This window comes from Diadema setosum, chromosome 7 (assembly GCF_964275005.1).
Source record: "Diadema setosum chromosome 7, eeDiaSeto1, whole genome shotgun sequence".
NCBI lineage: Eukaryota > Metazoa > Echinodermata > Echinoidea > Diadematoida > Diadematidae > Diadema > Diadema setosum.
In genome coordinates, this window is record NC_092691.1 from 8,198,247 (window position 1) to 8,216,944 (window position 18,698).

At 38.6% G+C, this 18,698-nt stretch overlaps 2 protein-coding genes and 1 pseudogene across 2 annotated transcripts in view; 2 read left to right on the plus strand and 1 right to left on the minus strand.

Annotated features, from left to right (window-relative positions):
• The window catches only part of LOC140230400 (activating signal cointegrator 1-like), a 20,553-nt gene extending 12,220 nt beyond the window's left edge, over positions 1–8,333 (minus strand). The window contains exons 1-4 of the mRNA XM_072310548.1: positions 8,248–8,333; positions 7,732–7,879; positions 6,728–6,877; positions 5,009–5,023 (exon numbers count right to left, since the gene is read on the minus strand). Of these exons, the coding sequence (XP_072166649.1) occupies positions 5,009–5,023; positions 6,728–6,877; positions 7,732–7,879; positions 8,248–8,333 (399 nt within the window). The remainder of the gene's footprint in view (positions 1–5,008; positions 5,024–6,727; positions 6,878–7,731; positions 7,880–8,247) is intronic.
• Positions 358–1,688, plus strand: LOC140230399 (uncharacterized; annotated as a pseudogene).
• Positions 3,604–4,620, plus strand: LOC140230507 (uncharacterized). Its single transcript, XM_072310657.1, is given in 1 exon segment — positions 3,604–4,620. A coding segment is annotated over 1 exon segment (1,017 nt).
• Positions 8,334–18,698: the final 10,365 nt, after the last annotated feature.

The following is an 18,698-nucleotide window of genomic DNA, read 5'->3' on the forward strand; positions in this document are numbered from 1 at the left end:
AATACCAGGTTTGAAGTTCTTTAATACTCAAATAAATAACTTCAACAGATCCTTACATTTCTGACCTAACTATTCAAATGAATACCGTTTAAGGACATTTATCGCTGTATGCCTTGATACATCATTTTATCTCGTAATGTACGGTAGAGAATTCAGCCATTGGCTGCGCATTAGCCATTGGCTGAATTTGCGTAATATGAGAGGCCGTTCCGCGCGCAATCGCCATCTTCGTTCCAGCGCAATGTTCGATCGCGAAGCGATTTTTATCTGACAGAAAAATCGGAAAATATCATCGAAATCTGCGGAAATACGGAACTGATTTCGTGCTCTCTTACAAGCGTGATTATCGTTCTCAGCATGGATGAACCAGCTGACAAATCGGAGAAGGCAAAAGCCAAAAAAGATACCAAGCTGTGTGAGCCTAAGGCCAGCCCAGCTCCGGCAGCAAAGAAGAAGGCTGCAGGCAAAACTCTGTCTAGCGGCGGGAGGCCTAAGGCATCCCGCCCCGCGGCTTCGGGGAAGGCACAGCCGAACCCGCCCGCACCAGCTGCTACCGCTCCCAACCCGACTGTGACTACAGCGGAAAATAGCACGGAGGTTATGTCCCGCATTGGGAAACTCGAGTCAATGTTCGAGAAAATGATCGAGACTTTGAGCACTCCTCATCATGGAGAACAACATGCCAACACGCCGCGAATTGTTTTAGCGAATATGGCGACTGCGACACACAAAGGGGAAGCAGCTCACCACCCGTCATAGAATTGGCGGATAATCGCAGCGTGGCTGATTTCCTATCGGCAAACTGCGATGACGCGGTCAGCTTGTTTTCGGACGTAGGCCTACAGGAGGCAGATAAAGACAAACGGCCAGAATTCAAGATACCACGAATGGCTCAGAAATTTGTGGCTCCATCCGGGATAGGGGAACCACTAGATGAGGATGTCGCGGACACCATTGTGTATATGATGGGACAAAAACTTGACCAGAAATCTCTCGACGAAGCAGCAACTCGCTACCCCTGCCCATCTAACTGCACATGTCTAGAAACCCCTAAAGTGAACAGCACTATCTGGGAGAACATCTCCACGGGGACGAGACACAGGGATCTGAAACTACAAATGATCCAATCATCCCTCTTGAAAGGGATAAACGCGTTTGCTCGTACCCTTCCAGCAACTTTGTCTGAAGCTCAGCAGGATGCTATGGCCTTTCTCTGCGATGCAAACTTCTCCCTCAACTGCATGAGAAAGGACAGCATAAAGCCTGACATGAACTCAAATTTCCACCACCTGTGCAAGCCCTCTCACAAAGTGACAAAGTACTTGTTTGGAGATGACCTGGGGCGTCAAGTGAAAGAGATCCACGAACAAAGGAAAACAATGTCAGGCATGATGAAATCACGCTTCACACGAGAGCAATCACGGTTCCAGCCGTACAAGAAACCGGATGTGACATCTCGCCGTCAATACACGTCGACTGGGTTCACCCGCCCGTTGGGGAGGGGTTATGACCGCCGAACATCACATTCCAACCCCATGGCCGGTTCATCTGCACAGCCTTTTTTAGGGAAGGCCTGGAGGGGGAGACCTCGAGATCCTCCTCACACTTACACACCGACAGCAGCAAGGGAGGGTGGCAACAAGCAGCCAACCTACCACAGGCAGAGCCAAAGCCAGGGGAGGAAATAGAACAGGTAGGTGACTATGAACACAACATAGATAACGATCTAGTTACAACACCAGCTGTCGTCGGAGGTCGTCTGAAGCCATTTTTCCCTGCTTGGGAAAATATCACGAGAGACTCACACATTATTCAAGCAGTTCAAGGCTATACAATAGAATTTGACCCAGAAAAATTTCCCCCTTCTCGAGAAAAACCTCTGCGTTCTTACAAGCGGAATGCTGAAGAAACAGCCAAGATTGACCATGAGATTCTTGTTCTGGAAGAAAAACAGGTCATTGAAAAATGTGCCCATGAAGAAGGGGAATTTATTTCAGAGGTTTTCACGAGACCAAAAAAGAACGGAGGAGTTCGATTAATTCTTGACCTGTCCGAACTCAACAAAAGTGTTCAGTACCAACACTTTAAAATGGATAATATTCAATCTGGTATTCTACTCCTCTCAAAAGGGTGTTATATGGCTTCAGTAGACCTCCGTGATGCATACTACACAATTCCCATTCATTTAGACTCTCGTAAATATCTCCGCTTCGTATGGAGAAACCAATTGTGGCAGTTCAAAGCTTTGCCAAATGGCTTATCTTCCGCCCCAAGACTGTTCACCAAAATACTGAAACCAGTGCTTGCCTTACTAAGACAACAGGGGCACACAGTTTTGTCGTACTTGGACGATACACTGATAATTGGGAACAATAAAGCAGACACTCGCTCAGCAGTGCAAGCCACCACTGACCTTTTGACTAGTCTAGGGTTCATTATTCACTCAGAGAAATCGGTACTTGAACCATCCCGTGAGATTGAATTTCTGGGTTTCCATTTAAATACATCTGAAATGAGAATCACCCTCCCAGCCAGTAAAAGCAATGACATTCAAGATGCATGTCGATCCTTACTTGCTAATAACAAACCTAGTATCCGGGAGGTAGCTAAAGTCATTGGGAAGATTGTGGCTGCCTTACCAGCATCTCAGTACGGCCCCTTGCATTACAGGCAGCTGGAGAGGGAAAAAATCAGAGCCCTGAGAAAACAGAAAGGACATTTCGATAGACATATGAGCCTATCAAATAGAGCCAAGGCGGAACTAGTTTGGTGGTCATCCCATGCACATCTCGTGTCTAAACCCCTGTACCCAGGGAAAGTATCAAAAGAAATAAGAACAGATGCTAGTGGACAAGGTTGGGGTGCCACAGACCTACAATCCAAGACAGGGGGTAGATGGAATGCTCAAGAATTAGCAAGAGCAGCAGGTAATGAAATAAACTATCTGGAAATGCTAGCAGCCGGTTTGGGACTCAAAAGCTTCTGTTCAAATGTCAGAGATGCACATATACTGTTGAGATTAGACAACACCACAGCGGTGACATACTTGAATAACATGGGCGGCGTCAAGTCTGAAGCATGTAACGAAATGGCGTTGCAAATTTGGGATTGGTGCAGTAGACGACAAATTTGGATAACAGCATCTCACTTAGCAGGCTCTAAGAACACAGAAGCTGATACGATGTCAAGGAAATTCAATGACAATATAGAATGGATGCTAGACAAGACAATATTCAATGAGATAGTGCAGAGGTATGGGTTACCAAACGTAGACCTTTTTGCCACCAGACTGAATGCCCAGCTCCCAACTTACGTTTCCTGGAGACCAGATCCAGGGGCATGGGCAGTAGACGCATTCACTATTGACTGGGGACCCCTAGCATTTTATGCGTTTCCCCCATTTAGCTTGGTTGCAAAGTGTCTCCAAAAAATCAGACGAGATGGCGCTAGGGGAATTTTGATAGTGCCAAATTGGCCAACACAGCCCTGGTATACCGTACTACGTAACATGCTGTTGGAGGAGCCCTGGGTATTGCGAAAACACCAGTTGTTAACTCAACCCATTACAGGTAGACCCCATCCACTTACACATCTCTCCCTCTTATGTTGCAGGGTTGGAGCAAACATTTCATAGCTCAAGGACTGACGGAGGAGACAGCCGATATAATGGCAGCGTCTTGGAGGAAATCCACCAAGGAGCAATATATGGTGTATATTAGGAAGTGGCAAAGGTTTTGTCATGAGCGTCACTTATGTTGGACCCATACGAAGGTGGGAAATTTGTTTGCGTTTTTTAATTCTATGTACAAAAGTGGAGCAAGCTACAGCACCTTGAATACATAAAGGAGCGCATGAGCATCAGTTGTTCTTCTACGGGACGAGAAATACACCATTTCTACACATCCTTGGATTTGCCGGTACTTTAAGGGCATCTTTAATCTCCGACCACCTACTCCGCGATACAGCTTCATATGGGATGTGGGCAAGGTGCTGAGCTACCTCGGACAAGTAACTCCAGCTCATAAGATTTCGCTGTGTCAACTGACACACAAAGTATGTTTTTTACTAGCGTTGACTTCTGCCCAAAGAGTGCAAACACTTTCATACCTAACCCTTGACAATGTGAAGGCGTCCAAAGATTGTGTGGAAATAGCAGTGGCTGATTTGATAAAGCAGAGTCAACCTGGGAATGTGGGAGTGAAAGTAACACTGAAAGCCTTTCCCGAGGATAAGAAACTCTGCGTTGTACACTATGTTAAAGAATACATTAACAGAACAAGCACATTGAGGAAGGAGGTGAATGCACTATTTGTCACCTACAAGCAACCTCATGGGAAGGCATCAAAGCAAACCATCGCTCGATGGATAAAAACTGTGTTGAAAGCATCAGGTATCGACACCGATCTCTTCAAAGCACATTCAACGAGATCGGCGGCAACCTCATCTGCCAAGAGGAATCATTTTCCAATAGTAGACATTCTCAAGCATGCTGGGTGGAAAAATGAATCCACGTTCAGGAATTTTTACCTGAAACCGGCATCCCAGGCAACATCTTTTGGACAAGCAGTTCTGGGACAACAGACCTCTAGGAAGGGACAAGATTCAGTCCTGAAAACATAGTAGGTAAAGTTGCCCAAAAACTTTCTCTGACAATATATTTCTGTGAAAAATGACTACTGTCAAAATCTTTGAAGTCTCATATTACGCAAATTCAGCCAATGGCTAATGCGCAGCCAATGGCTGAATTCTCTACCGTACATTACGAGATAAAATAGAAAATTAAATGAAAAACATTGAAATTTAATTTGTATTTTATGAGTAATGGGAGGATAGAGAATTCAGCACCCTCCGCTCCCTCCCTTACTCTGAACAGCTTTAAATGTGGCTTATACAAGATCTATTTTATCTCGAAATATTTTTCACAGTAGTCATCAGCTTTTAAAGATGGCGATTGCGCGCGGAACGGCCTCTCATATTACGCAAATTCAGCCAATGGCTAATGCGCAGCCAATGGCTGAATTCTCTATCCTCCCATTACTCATAAAATACAAATTAAATTTCAATGTTTTTCATTTAATTTTCTATTTTCTTGGAAACTACGTGCTAATAGTGTGTGGTACGTTGATGAACATACCCAATTCAAAACCTGTTCATTATCAATTATGTCCAAAAATTAAAACTGGGGCACTTTTCTGACGGACAAGAATGAAAAACTCTGTGATCACTACTCATGGGCATTAGACGTCTCAATCTCCTTACCCCCTTTCCTAATTTTACCCCAATTCAACAGAGCGGGAATTAAGTATCAAAGGACTTAAAACCAATTTCAGCCAGATCTTTCCTTATGATGCTTGAGCAAATAACTGTCTTCCATACAACTTTCATCTATCAGCTCTTTCACATCTTAGGTAATTTGGGAAGTTGACCCAACAAGTCTGAGACACCAAATCTTTTTGGGTTTTGGTGATCATTTTTTTTTTTTTTTATCCATTTTCAGTGTTTTATTAGGTAGAGTAAAAAAAAAAAAAAAAAAACCCTCTTGATTTGATGTCTCCTACTTGCTGAATTCATGACTACTTCTGTTTAGTGGCAGCTCAGTTTTAAAAGATTAATATTCCTGCTTCTGACTAAAAAATGGAAATTCATGTAGATTTTGTCTGATTTTGTGCAGTTTGATTTAACCTGTACCAATTCATCTAATCATTCTCTCAGTGAAATTCAGAGTGGCCAATTTGAAGAGGAAAAGATAATAATGTCTGCAGAAAAATTTCCAAAGGACTTGACAGTTTCAAACACTGTAGGCACAGTGTCAGCTTCAACTCCTGCATCACATTCATGTCATCATACTGACATCACAGTCGGGTTGTAAAGGTACAAGAGAAATCTTTTTTTCTCCATGTCTATCTCTCGTAATCTCAACAATCCCACAAGACTGTATGACTATAAGAATGACAGTAAATTCAAGTGATGAAAAGAAATTCAAATGATGAAAGCAAATTTCAATTTAGAAAAGATTGAAAGTAAATTCGAGGAGACATTTCATTCCTCCCTTCAATTTCACGATGGAGGTTAACTTGAAATTTGACACACACTACTCTTTGGGTCAAAGTTAGCAAGAGTGAAAAACTCCCACTTGCAACGTCCCAATTCAAGAATTTAAAAGCTGCGCTTGGACAGTACACAAATAATACACGTGAAAGGGCATTAGTAAGAATTATCCATACAAGGTACCTTTGGAACAGTCTAATATGCCTGAGATGCCAGGTGAAGGTGTTTGGACTGTTTTGCAGGTACAGAGTGTGAATAATTATACTAGTGCCTGAACAAAATGATGGGTATTATTTGTTTTACAAAAATGATGAAGAAGATCCTTGTCGTTTGATAAAATTCCACTGCACACCAGCCATTTTCGTGAGCAAACATAACAATGAAATTTTGCTTGTTCACATAGGCCTACCAAGCAAACTGAGTGAACAAATTCATGTATTTGAACAATGATATCTCTGAGCGATCTTTAGTATCGGTCATTAGCAAAAACTTACGCCTGTTGGGCATGTTTGGCAAAATGAAAGACTGGTCACATGATTGCTCTCAGCCAATCATTTCACAAGGATCTACATCACCATCTTATACACAGCACTATAGGCCACTGGGAGAAATCTCTGGCACATCTGTCTATGTTTTGTGTGGTTTTTCTTTTCTTTTATTATTATCATCATTTGGTTACCTGAGCTGTTTGAGGTTGCTGTGTCTTTGCTGGTTGGGAGTTCTCTTTATTTTGGTTTGCTTGTTTCTTCTCCTTGTTCTTGGATTTCCCTTTGTGTTTTCTAGCCTCCGTCCAAGTCTGGTCCTCTGTATCAGCAGATTTCCTGTACACCTTGAAACATCACAAACAAATGAAATGGAGGCTTGCATTACTCCAGCTCAATATGACCTCATTAGGACACTAGGCATAATCATCTAATATCAAAATATCTAAATTAATTAAAAGGTGGGTCACACTTTTTACCAGGATCACTTTCTTTAATATTTCAGCCATTTCAGAACCAGTTTTCATCAAATAAGACTTGAATTCCTCTTAGAATTACATGATGTTTCATATTCCTTTAGAGGTGTCTTATCATATCAAAGAATTCAGCCAAAAAAACCCCCAAAAAATGGAACCTGAAGCCCCATCTCAAACGAAATTGTACCATCCCTTTAAACATTAATATTTTCACTGAGCAACCATTGTGTCTGGTCAGGCTAAAAAAAATGAGTCCTATGTTTGGCAACAACAAGAACTCTATGTAAGAAATACACTTGTGACATGTTAATTTCCTCAAAAGATTTCTGAACCAGGCTTCAAGGAAACTACGTATCATTTCACATCTTCACATTTGACAATAATATCTTTGAGGTCTTTATGCAGGTCCAGCTATACATACACTGCTCTGAAGGGACTCTGCCAAGTACACGTACCAGTAATTTCTGTAGGCAGGTAGTCAATGAAATCCAACAAGAACTGATTTGCTTGCAGTTTATTTGACATAAATACATTTGTACACACACACAGATACTTGTAAACATATGCACACACATAAACACACAAAGATGCTATCAAAGACAAGATTTGAGGAGAAATAAAGACTAATAATAACGATAAGAAGAAGACTAAAGAAAAAAGAATCAGTACAGACACAGAAGGTGATCCAAGAAGATCTCTGGGATCACCTAATGAGGAATACTCACTGTGAAATTTTGAGGGATGGTAGAGTTTGCATCCTTCCTTCTCCTCATCAGCTCCTCAATGAAGGAAGTCTTCTGCTCCTCGGAACAGTGTAGCAAGTCCTTGAGGTAGTCAACAAGCTCAGTGTCATCTTCAATGGCAAGCATGTATCTGTTGACAACAATGACAGTGATATTCATGTAATAACTGCATGAATGTGCTTACATTGTACAATTCAGTTTATAATTTGTTTACGATAACACTTAATTATCTTAACTTGCCTACAATTGTGCCTTGTGCATTTGAGTTACAGCCTATAAACTGTACTTAGCTTCCAACAACAACAAAAGGAAAGCTATTAATCCTGGATTCTATCAGTGAGTCCAGTGTGATTGTGAAAACATGCTCTCATTACACAGATGTCTAAACACAAAGACATTTAGATTATCTTCCTTGTTTGAAAATTGTGAGAACAACTGAACACAGAAATGTAAAAAGATTTTCTAAAATGCTGTACAAATGAATGGAAAGAGGTATACCTTGTGAAGTCATCTGATGTATCTGATAACAAAATCCTGCTCAGTTCTTCTGTGCACCACTGAACGAGTGAAGGAGATGCTGCCATGCCTTCTGTCAATTGAACGAAGAGAGTACAGAGATTACAATATTTTCAGATGAAAACAAACCCTACCCAAGCTAGTAGGTCAGGGGTCAAATGGGGTTCGTGCTGTGGTCAAGTGGACAAGGTATAGAATCTTTCAGCAGGAAATATAGGTTCAAAAACCTCAAAGTGTATACATCCATAGACATTCTCCCCCATTATATCTCTTTCAATGCACACACTGTTCACAATGTAATTAATGATAACATGGCAGTACTGGAGGTTTTTTTTTTGGTATTTTCATCATCTTTTATTGATACTTTCAATGCAACAGAAACATATTTCATGTGGGTGATACATAACAAACATTCATTTCTTTCTTTTTCTTCTTTTTTTTTAATATAGAACTGATACATACCGTATTATATCAGTACCTGGTAAATGTGGATGGGAAATTAGCAGAACAGCAGTAACAGCAGTGCTTTAAGATATCTACGAAGGGAGAAGCCATCTATGAATCTTAGCTACCCCAGAATCATAATTACTTTCAGACTGGAAGGTCCAAAGGAACAAGGAACAGAGACTCAGACAAAGTGTAAACAACTATCCCCGGAAAAAAAAAAAAAAAAAAAGAAAGAAGAAGAAAAAAAGATCTACCCCTTCCAATTGATATGGGTATGTATAAAATGAGCTGGCAGACCGATGCTCTCGCACCACAACATTACTGTGTCTACATTTCACCTCCACTGATTACATCGCAACCAACTAGATGTCTCAGTCTCACTCTGCCATGCAGATCTTTGAGAGAAGGGCACACCTACATCAGCCCCCAATTCCCTAAGAAACACGCTTCTACTTCGCATACCTGTGGAATTTACACAATGCGCACATTCTCAAAATTGTGATGCAATGACACCAACAAAAATCGCGTACGCCCAACACACCCACATCGACTGATTGCAGTATGTTTTCTTCTGAGGCGTACATAATTGCTATATATGAGGGGGAAAAAAGAGGAAGGAAAAGAAAGAGAAAAAAAAAAGAAAAAAAAAACTTTTCCTTCTGATTTATTAAAAAAGTGGCTTTACATCCTCCCATTTCTTGTTGTGGAAAGAGAGTTTACCTTATTTTCTTTGCAATAAACTGTTCATCTCTATACCAGGCAAAAGGCATGTTTTTAAAACAATCTACATGGTTTATTCTCCTAATTGATAGACAAATAAATACATCCTGTTACTATTTAATACATTAGCAAAACCTAGTTTATTACATCACTATGTGACTGTTTTTCCAAAAATCCTACAATCACTGTTCTTTCATTCAGAAAAGATCAGTCAGACATCGATAGCAGGGCAAAGGGAAGTAACTTATGTCCAGTCCAGTCATTCTGGCAGTAGACCCTACTGGAGTAATGATGACAGCAGAGAAAGGCAAACAATGTTTGCACCAAAGAACATAATCTACAGACAGCCAACAAAGGAAAGCCATACATTAAAAAAAATGGAAAATAAAATAAAAAAATAGAATAAAAAAGACCTAAATAAATTCATGAACCTACAGCTACACTACAGGTTAGTACAGCCTACACTACATAGCAAAGTCTGAGAGATCACTGGCTAGACCATGCCATGCGACTGACCACATCAGTATTCACACAGGCATCATCAGTATGCATCACGTTAAGGTCGTAGATCTACGCTACACGTCTACAATTACATTAGACCTAACGTTAGGGCCTATCTACTATTGAACGTTAAGATTCTTGGTAGAGTCTACGCCAAAAAGTAGAAAAGTTACTAGTCTTTCGTCTGTATCTTAAGAATAAACATAAAACACGCACAAATTATAGGAGAGGGCTAGAGTTCCATATGTACCCTGAAAGGTAAAAGAATAGAAGTAATTTACCACACATTATGTGCACGCAGCAAAAAGGATCATGCAGCTGTGTATTATAGCCTGTAACACGGGGGCCCCGGAGGCCCGTATGAAACCAGCCAGACACAGGAGGTAGATTTACCCGAGTCTGTCGGGCTGCGACACTGCGAGGTCTCTATACCGTATAAACTTCGTCTTACCTTTAATTGGTTCTGTCAGCTCTTCTTACTTGACCAATAACTGGGCATGAATGTGTGGGGAAGAATCCAGACGTAGAACGTGTACACAGATGTATGACTAGCTTCGGCTGCACGCTGAAATAAGGGAAAATGACTTTAATCAAACTTGGGAATTCCCGTTAAAATCGTATGGCCAGCTGTCATGCATAGCATATTATTTGTACGTACAGTATACACACGGAATATGCACGCACGCACGCACCAAAGATCCTGTACTCTGATAGGTTTGATTGCACCACATCTGCGCCACACACACCGTACCGATATGAGAATGATGTCTGCTGCCCTCTGTATATGCCTCAGTTATCAGAGTCGATACGTCAAAGAGATTTTTCTCCTGCATTCACGGGGAAAATCTCTTTGGAGTCCGTTTAACCATGAAAACGTAACGCCTCAAAAGACAGATGTGGCGTAAAACCCATTTCGTGCTATGAAAACACGTTTGTCAATCATTATAACTTCTTGAAATTTGAAAAATGACGCTTTCCTGCTCAAATTAGAGATGTGAAGTACATGTTTCTTGAGAGAACGACTTAAAATCCTTTGAACAGTTCCTTCTCCATAATGCATCAGTGGTTATTCTATTATAGCTGAATAGTCAGGAAAGGAAGAATTTACACGCACAACTGCGAAAATTTGATCCAGAAAATCCGATTAAAGAAAGAAAGAAAGTTAGAATATCTAAAGATTCGTTTGTTTCAGCAAAGCATTTCTTAAACATTTTGATACAACTGTTAATATTGAAATGAATAAGCTCTTGATGGCATCACATCACAATAATTCCCACAAACCCCGTCCCAAAAATATGAACACTCAATATTGAAGAGTAAAATATGACATTATTCCTCCGGGATGTAGACTTGAATGAAAACAATGACTCGGTAAAAGCAAAAATATTAGAATACAAATCAATGAATTCGAGGAAAATCAAACGACGGCAACGCGTGCACTATAGCGAAAACTTTGAAGTGATTATAGCTGATTATTTGTACCATACAGAAACAATAAAATGAAAATGAAAATGATATTGAAAATTCACAGCTATTGAATAGACTCTCCGATATTCCTCAAGCTGAGCAAATACAAATTAATATTTCTGTATAATCTAGATAATATTTGGGTGAATATTCCATTTAGCACATTGCAGTCAATGATAAATTCCAATCCCTGACACTGGTGTGTAACTATTGTGTATTACTATGTCACTATTTTGTGTTTTAACTACTTGTTTTGCCTTGTGTGATGCGGACATCATCTAATTACACTGAGAACAATAATCTGGATTAACTGTGCGAAGAGTGTTGTGCATGATAAATGGATACTTCTGTGAATTGGGTTGACTTATGTAGAATTTCAAGCTATGAATGAACACCCCAAAGTATAAAAATGTGGCAAAGTCTATTGTGTCCGAAGGAGTCGTTCCATATAGTTACTGTGCAAATTTAAAGCCTATAACACTCTTTGAGACATAGGGAGGATGTCATGATTGTGGCCTTGAATAGCGCTCTGCACTAATTCGTAATATACAAGCAAAAATGTCATTTCGGATGAGGTTGATATCTATACAAAATGGATAACAATTAAGCTTATAGGATACCTATAGCGATGCATATTGCTTACTGTATCAAGTTAAATTCAATTCAAACGTTATTTTCATTTTGTCTCATGCATGCAACATGGTTGCGAAGGGTATAAAAACAGGCCTAGGTGAATTGTGAGTTTTTAACACGACTGTACAAGATTCAGCCTTTCTCAAGATCCATGAACCAAACTCGATCTACTGTAGATTGATTTTCTTCAACTTTCTTATTTGCCCGTTGTCAGCCGCGTTTTCAATTAATATTCGAGGTGACGACCGATTTTAGTTCCTGTATATTGTAGAACCACGTACATATTATTGAGCTCTATCTGGCGCTTTACCACTTCATTCATTTGGCACTGTTTGTAATAGGATAATCTGCAGAAAATATCAATAACTGCATGGTGAGTAAAACTGATGGTGAATAACGAAGACTATCCCGTCATTTCATTAGACAGAAAAATCCGTCTGTCCGGAGGATTCTTTTTTTTTTCATCATTTTTCTTTTCTATTTTTACAACTCACTTCCATTATATAGGAGGTCTGTGAAACCAGACGTATACTAGTAGTATCCGCGGAACGTATCCCCGAAGACAAGATAGACCGATCTTTTGGTCAAGCATTTATTTTCATACAGTGTATATAATTTATTATTCTGCACCTGTTTGTAGTCAGCGAGTATAAAAATCTGTACCTGTCCTGCAAACATAATGGGAACGAAGCCAATCTTCTTCGCGAGCACAGTTCTCGATCATGGATTGATGTTCAGTTGACAAGCTTGCCAAGTGCAAGTGCAATGACGTTTGAAAAACACTCCTGCAGATTGCGATTCGAGATTTGAAGGTTGAGGCGAAGTGGAATGACATATGCATGGTGAGTCTTGACATTACATTGAGGAAAGATGACGTCACAGTGAAGGTCGTGCTTCGAATCAACACGCAAACACTCGAAGATAGGGTGTCAAACTATTTTTGGTACACAGGTTTCGGATCCTGTTACACCAACAATCAACACGTGAGAATTATACTTGCGTACACAAATTCACAAATCTGTCTGCTGCGTAATTTCCGGCTCATAATCTCCCTGTCTCATGCATAAGTGACATTATCTGATAACTATACTCTCCGTCTTTTTACACCCGCTTGCATCAAAGGAGTCCTTCCCTGGCGTTAACTCTCCGTATATTGCCGTTGGCAACCAGGTCGTTGATGTCGATGTTGTTTTTTAAGTGGTCCGCCTTACGTATAAGAGGGACAAATAAAATCACTCAATATAGGAATGACGATTCGTATGGGAGATGTAAATCATACTCAGTACGGGGAGTGATAACAAATCACTCTATGGTTACTCAGAATGCCCTGTCATCATCAAGGATGGTGGGATGGTTTGAAATCATGCCCATCATTGCCAGCCATATCTAAAGTATCATGAATCATATAGTGTTATTTTCCCCAGAGTATAGCTGCTTCATTAAATCTAATTCTGGCCCAAATCCACGAAGGGGCATAGTTTAAATCTACTATTACAAGCTCGAAATAGGCGAAGTTTTCCTATGGGTGTATCTTTGCAGATTATACGTTCTTGGCTACATAAGCGTAGTTTATTTATGCTTATATAGACATGTACGCGACACTTCTTTTGCATTCATAATGCAATCGAAATTTGCATTACCCATGGATTAATTTAGTCTATACACCTTTGCAAATTCCTGCCAATGGTGATCTCCATGCAGAGAACTGTCATAGAATGTGTACCCAATTTTTTCCATTTCAAATTCAAATTGAATCAAATCTTATTTCCAATATCACATAATTATTCTTACACATAATGTACAACAAATCGACTCAAATCAATACAAAGTACACATTTGAAAGTGATGGAAAAAAAGAGAAAAGTGGGAAAGTGCATTATCTAGATGAAACTAATTTGTTTGAAACTATTGTGTATGATAATAACACTGTTCAGAAAAAAAAGAGGCCCACGTTTATGAAGACAAGCTAGTACACTCACGTACATTCTCCTGGGCCAAGGGGTGTGGTTGGTAAGACGTCACGTTCCCCCAAGTTTGCGTCGGGTTGGACTCGAACTCAAGATCTCTTGTAAAGAATTATCTACTGAGCCACAATGATCCCATGGACAGAATATATTAGTTGTCGTGATCCATGAATGAATCTATACTGCATGGCTATAAACACGCTACGAGGCATGAATTGCCAATAGTAAGTCCCATTTATATCGACTGAGGTGAGGATTCAACCTTTAACTTTCTGCGAGGTACTTTGAAACCACTTTATGAAATGTTAAAGAGCATTGTGACGATTCTAATGGGACTTCAAAGTTTATTTGATGAAAATCGGTTTTGGAATGGCTGACATATCCAAAAACAAGGTAAAACAAAGCGATCCTAATAATTTGATAATATTATATTATTTTCTAAGGATTCCTTTCAACAGACTGAAGGTGAATTAGGTAAGTGACTGTGCACGTCATTGGAATGAGGTAACAATAGAATGTCTAGAAACTGTCAACAGGGAGTAAAGATTGTTGACAGTTTCCATGAAACACTTTCTCTTCGCAAATTTCTTGTTCTGTGTCCGATATGTATGAAAATTCTTTGATTTTGGTGCCTTGCTTTTTACTTTATTTTGTAAAGCCAACTTCGATTGGAAAGGCACTTGAATTGCAGCTACATTATGGACTCGACGAGAAGTAAAAATTCAATAAAGAGGGAGAGAGAGATTGAGAGAAAGAGAAACCCTGGATAGCCACAATAAAACTTATATGACATGGCCCCATCGCACTTAAAATGTTATATGTCCACATTGTATATGATTGAATTCTTGCGAGGATGTATATAAACAAGTATATTTACTTGTATATACGTTGTGCCCTTATACTAACTGTCCTCTCCCCCCCCCCCCCACACACACACAGTAAACGCAAACAACACACACAATTCATGTCATGCACACATCGACAACACGACGCTGATTACGAAATCTACGAAGTCGACTTATATCGATTCTCAGTATAATGTATCAATAATCCGCTCATGAAATCCAACGATTGTGGCACATGTATGGTCTTCTTCATTATTTCAATGTCAAAGGGAAGAAAATTGTGTCTTTATAAGACACTGCGTTTCTATTATGTTTGTTCTGTGTATCTACTTTGACCAGTTAAAAGGGGTTCATCCCACGAGACCGACACCCATGAGTCATACAACCCACGAGTCCTACAGCCCACGAGTTCGACACCAGGCAAATAAAGCCCATGAGACCGACACTTATTAATGGGTAAAAACAGCCCACGAGTTCGACAGATACAACACGGGGTTTAATGTGTCGGTCTCGTGAGCCTTGTTTGCTTAGTGTCGAACTCATGGGCTGTATGACTCGTGGGTTGTATAACTCGTATGGGATGTTTGACTCGTGGGTGTCGGTCTCGTGACGTGCGCCCAAAAGGGGGTCGGGAAAGAATCAGTCAAATATTACAAGCACAACAGTGAATATTTGATCAAGATTTGATCAAAAGTAGGCAGTGGTACGAAGTAAGATATGGAATTTTAAAGATTTGCTAAATTTTGCAAAGAAGTTCTCGAACAGTTGATATGAATATGCAAATGTGTAAGCTGATGAAGTCACCAACTCATAATTTTCCGTCGATCGTGAAAAAGAAAAAAAAAACAACATTTGACGAAAATTCAATTATTCTGATAATAATAGCAGGGTATTCCTGGCAGAATGAATGAATCCAAATAGTGATCAGTCAGATAGGATTTGAGATTGTTTGAGATTGGGGGATCATTGCTGCAAAACACACACAAAACAACAACAACAACAACAACAACAACAACAACAACAACAACAACAACAACAACAAACAACCAAATCAAAGCAAAACAATACACCAAACCCCCTGGAAATTTATGTACAAATTAGGCCCTATATATGACACGTTTTCACGTTTCCCTTTGTCAGATATATATATATATATATATATATATATATATATATATACATATCCCGTACAATAGTCTTATTACGGTGACATCTATTTCTCGTCCTTATCTATATTATTCTTTCACCTGTGATACCTTACTTCGTGTGAGAATTGAGTTTAAAGTTGTCTAACGTGTTTCAGGACGCTCTTGTAATTCAGAACTCCGTGTTAGGCACGTTAAGGGTGTTTTTTTTTTAAAATAAACGTTAAAGCGGTTACAAGTCATTATCAGCAATTCTATCCGAAGTGTTCATCGAAACACCCGCCACTCCGTGTATGAAATGGTATGTTTGCAATTATCCGCATTCAGCATGATGCTTAACACCAGTTCACTGCTTTATAGTTCACGGACGTTTCTTTCCCTAACAGCCTTATAACCTACCATGTAATTAAGCCCCTTCTTCTTATTCACTTCTGTAGATGAGAATTTACGTGTTTGACGTTTTGGGCAAGCCTCTGGCAATGTTTTTTGGTTAACATGGTCAACTTTTGTGAAGGTTATGCATGAATCTGCTGGTTACATTGCCGAAGCGGTCTATTGAATAACACGGACCTCTATTTTCAATTCTAATTGTATTACATGGTTGACTCTATTACATGGTTGAAGACCGTGATCTACATCTTAAGACATGTTCTATTGACCCACCATCAGAATCACCAGAATTTAGATCCAGGAAGGAATACTCAACCAAGTATGCTTTAATACAATCATGTGATGAAATTATTAACACTTTGTCCAACAAAGAACATATTATTGGAGTTTTTCTGGATTTAAGTTACAATTGATTAGAAAGTTTTAAATAACAAACTATTTAAATTAGGTATAAGAAGCACTGTTCTTTCCTGGTTTAAAAGCTATCTTTTTAATCGTAAACAGTTTGTTGTGTTTCAGTCTAAAACTTCTTCTTATTTCGGCATTACTTGAGTGTGGCCCAGGGTTCTGTTCCTGGACCTATTCTTTTTGTTTTATATAATATAAAGGTGAAATATACAATCATCACATCTTCTTCACTTCATATTATTTGAAGGCGACACAAACATCTTATTCAAACAAAATGTATAAATACTCCTAACACACTGCAAATACCGAACTGTCTAAGGTATCATAGTGGTTCAAGCAAGTTATTTTTGAACGTTGATAAGACCTATATCTTTAATCTCGTACCAATCACAAAAGAGATATTTTTACTGATAGTGCACCTATTAGTTGAAAAAAAAAACAACTACGAAGTTTTTAGGCGTTATTCTTGATTCAACTTTGACTCGGAACGAACATGTTCAAAATCTTGATTTTGTACTTCGATTTCAAAAGCTATTGGTATTCTTTATCTTGGAACCAACTTTGACAAAGAACATTCTTTTAATCTTGTATAATTCTTTAGTTTTGCCACATATCATTTACTGTAATATTGTATGGGGGTATTATAAATAAAGAAGAAGAAGAAGAAATGCTTTATTAACTTGTAATATTGCAATAATATATATTCAACGCAGAAATTCCAAATGAATTCATTTGAATTAAAAGGGAACTATGACTAACACGATCAATTCAGAATTTGAGTAATATATTGCCATTGCATTCACCGTAAAAATTAGCGAAATTTCACCGAATACAGTATAATAGGGCCTATACTTGCCACTTTATATATCACCATTAATAGTAAAAATTAAGATTGTATATCTCAGCGCCTGCATCATAATATAATAATTAATTGAGAATCAAGAAATAAACTGGTAATGCATTTTTCTTTTTACCAATAAAGAATGAGTTTATTTTAGGGAGTTTAGTTTAGTTAGTATAAGAGTGAGTTTATAAACTCACTCTTTATTGGCAAAAGAAAAATGCATTACCAGTTTATTTCTTGATTCTTCGTTTGGAGCCAATACGTGAATTCTCAACATGTTCGGACCTATATATATATATATATATATATATATATATATATATATATATATATATATATATATATATATATATATATATATATATATATATATATATATATATATATATATATATATATATATATATTATATATTATATACTATATATTATATATGTATAAGCATAATCAAATAACCACATATATATATCATACTATCAATATGCACAAAATTTCATTTCATTTCATTTCATTTCATTTCATTTTTCATTTCATTTATTAAGTTTCCACACAAATCATAGTATTTACAACATCCATCCATGACAATGGACAAGATTGATTCCAGAGAATGATGTAATTGAATGTATAGCATGGAGGTACAAGTTTGTACCTCCAAGGTTTTAGACAGAGGTTCCTATTTGATGGAAACTTTAAGAGAACAAATTAACACAGACCCCACAATTTTAAGAAGTCAACTTTATACATGTAAACGCACATAACCAATCCCCTCTTATGTGCCCATATAATCACACTTAAGTCAGATTAATGAAATATAATGGTGCTCCTGCTCACACCATACTTAGTAATTAGTGGTGGAAAATCCTCCCGTTTTGTCATGCCTCGATTTCTACACTGCTTATGATAGGACTGACCATATAATTGCATTTTATTTTGTGTGGAACCGTGATGCATCTTTGTGGAATTCATGGTACAGAGTTACCCTTTGTGTGTACTACAGTATTATTCATCATAAATATCTCTCCCACGTGCGAATAGTTGAATATCGACTTACAAAGTAGCTCTGTATGTT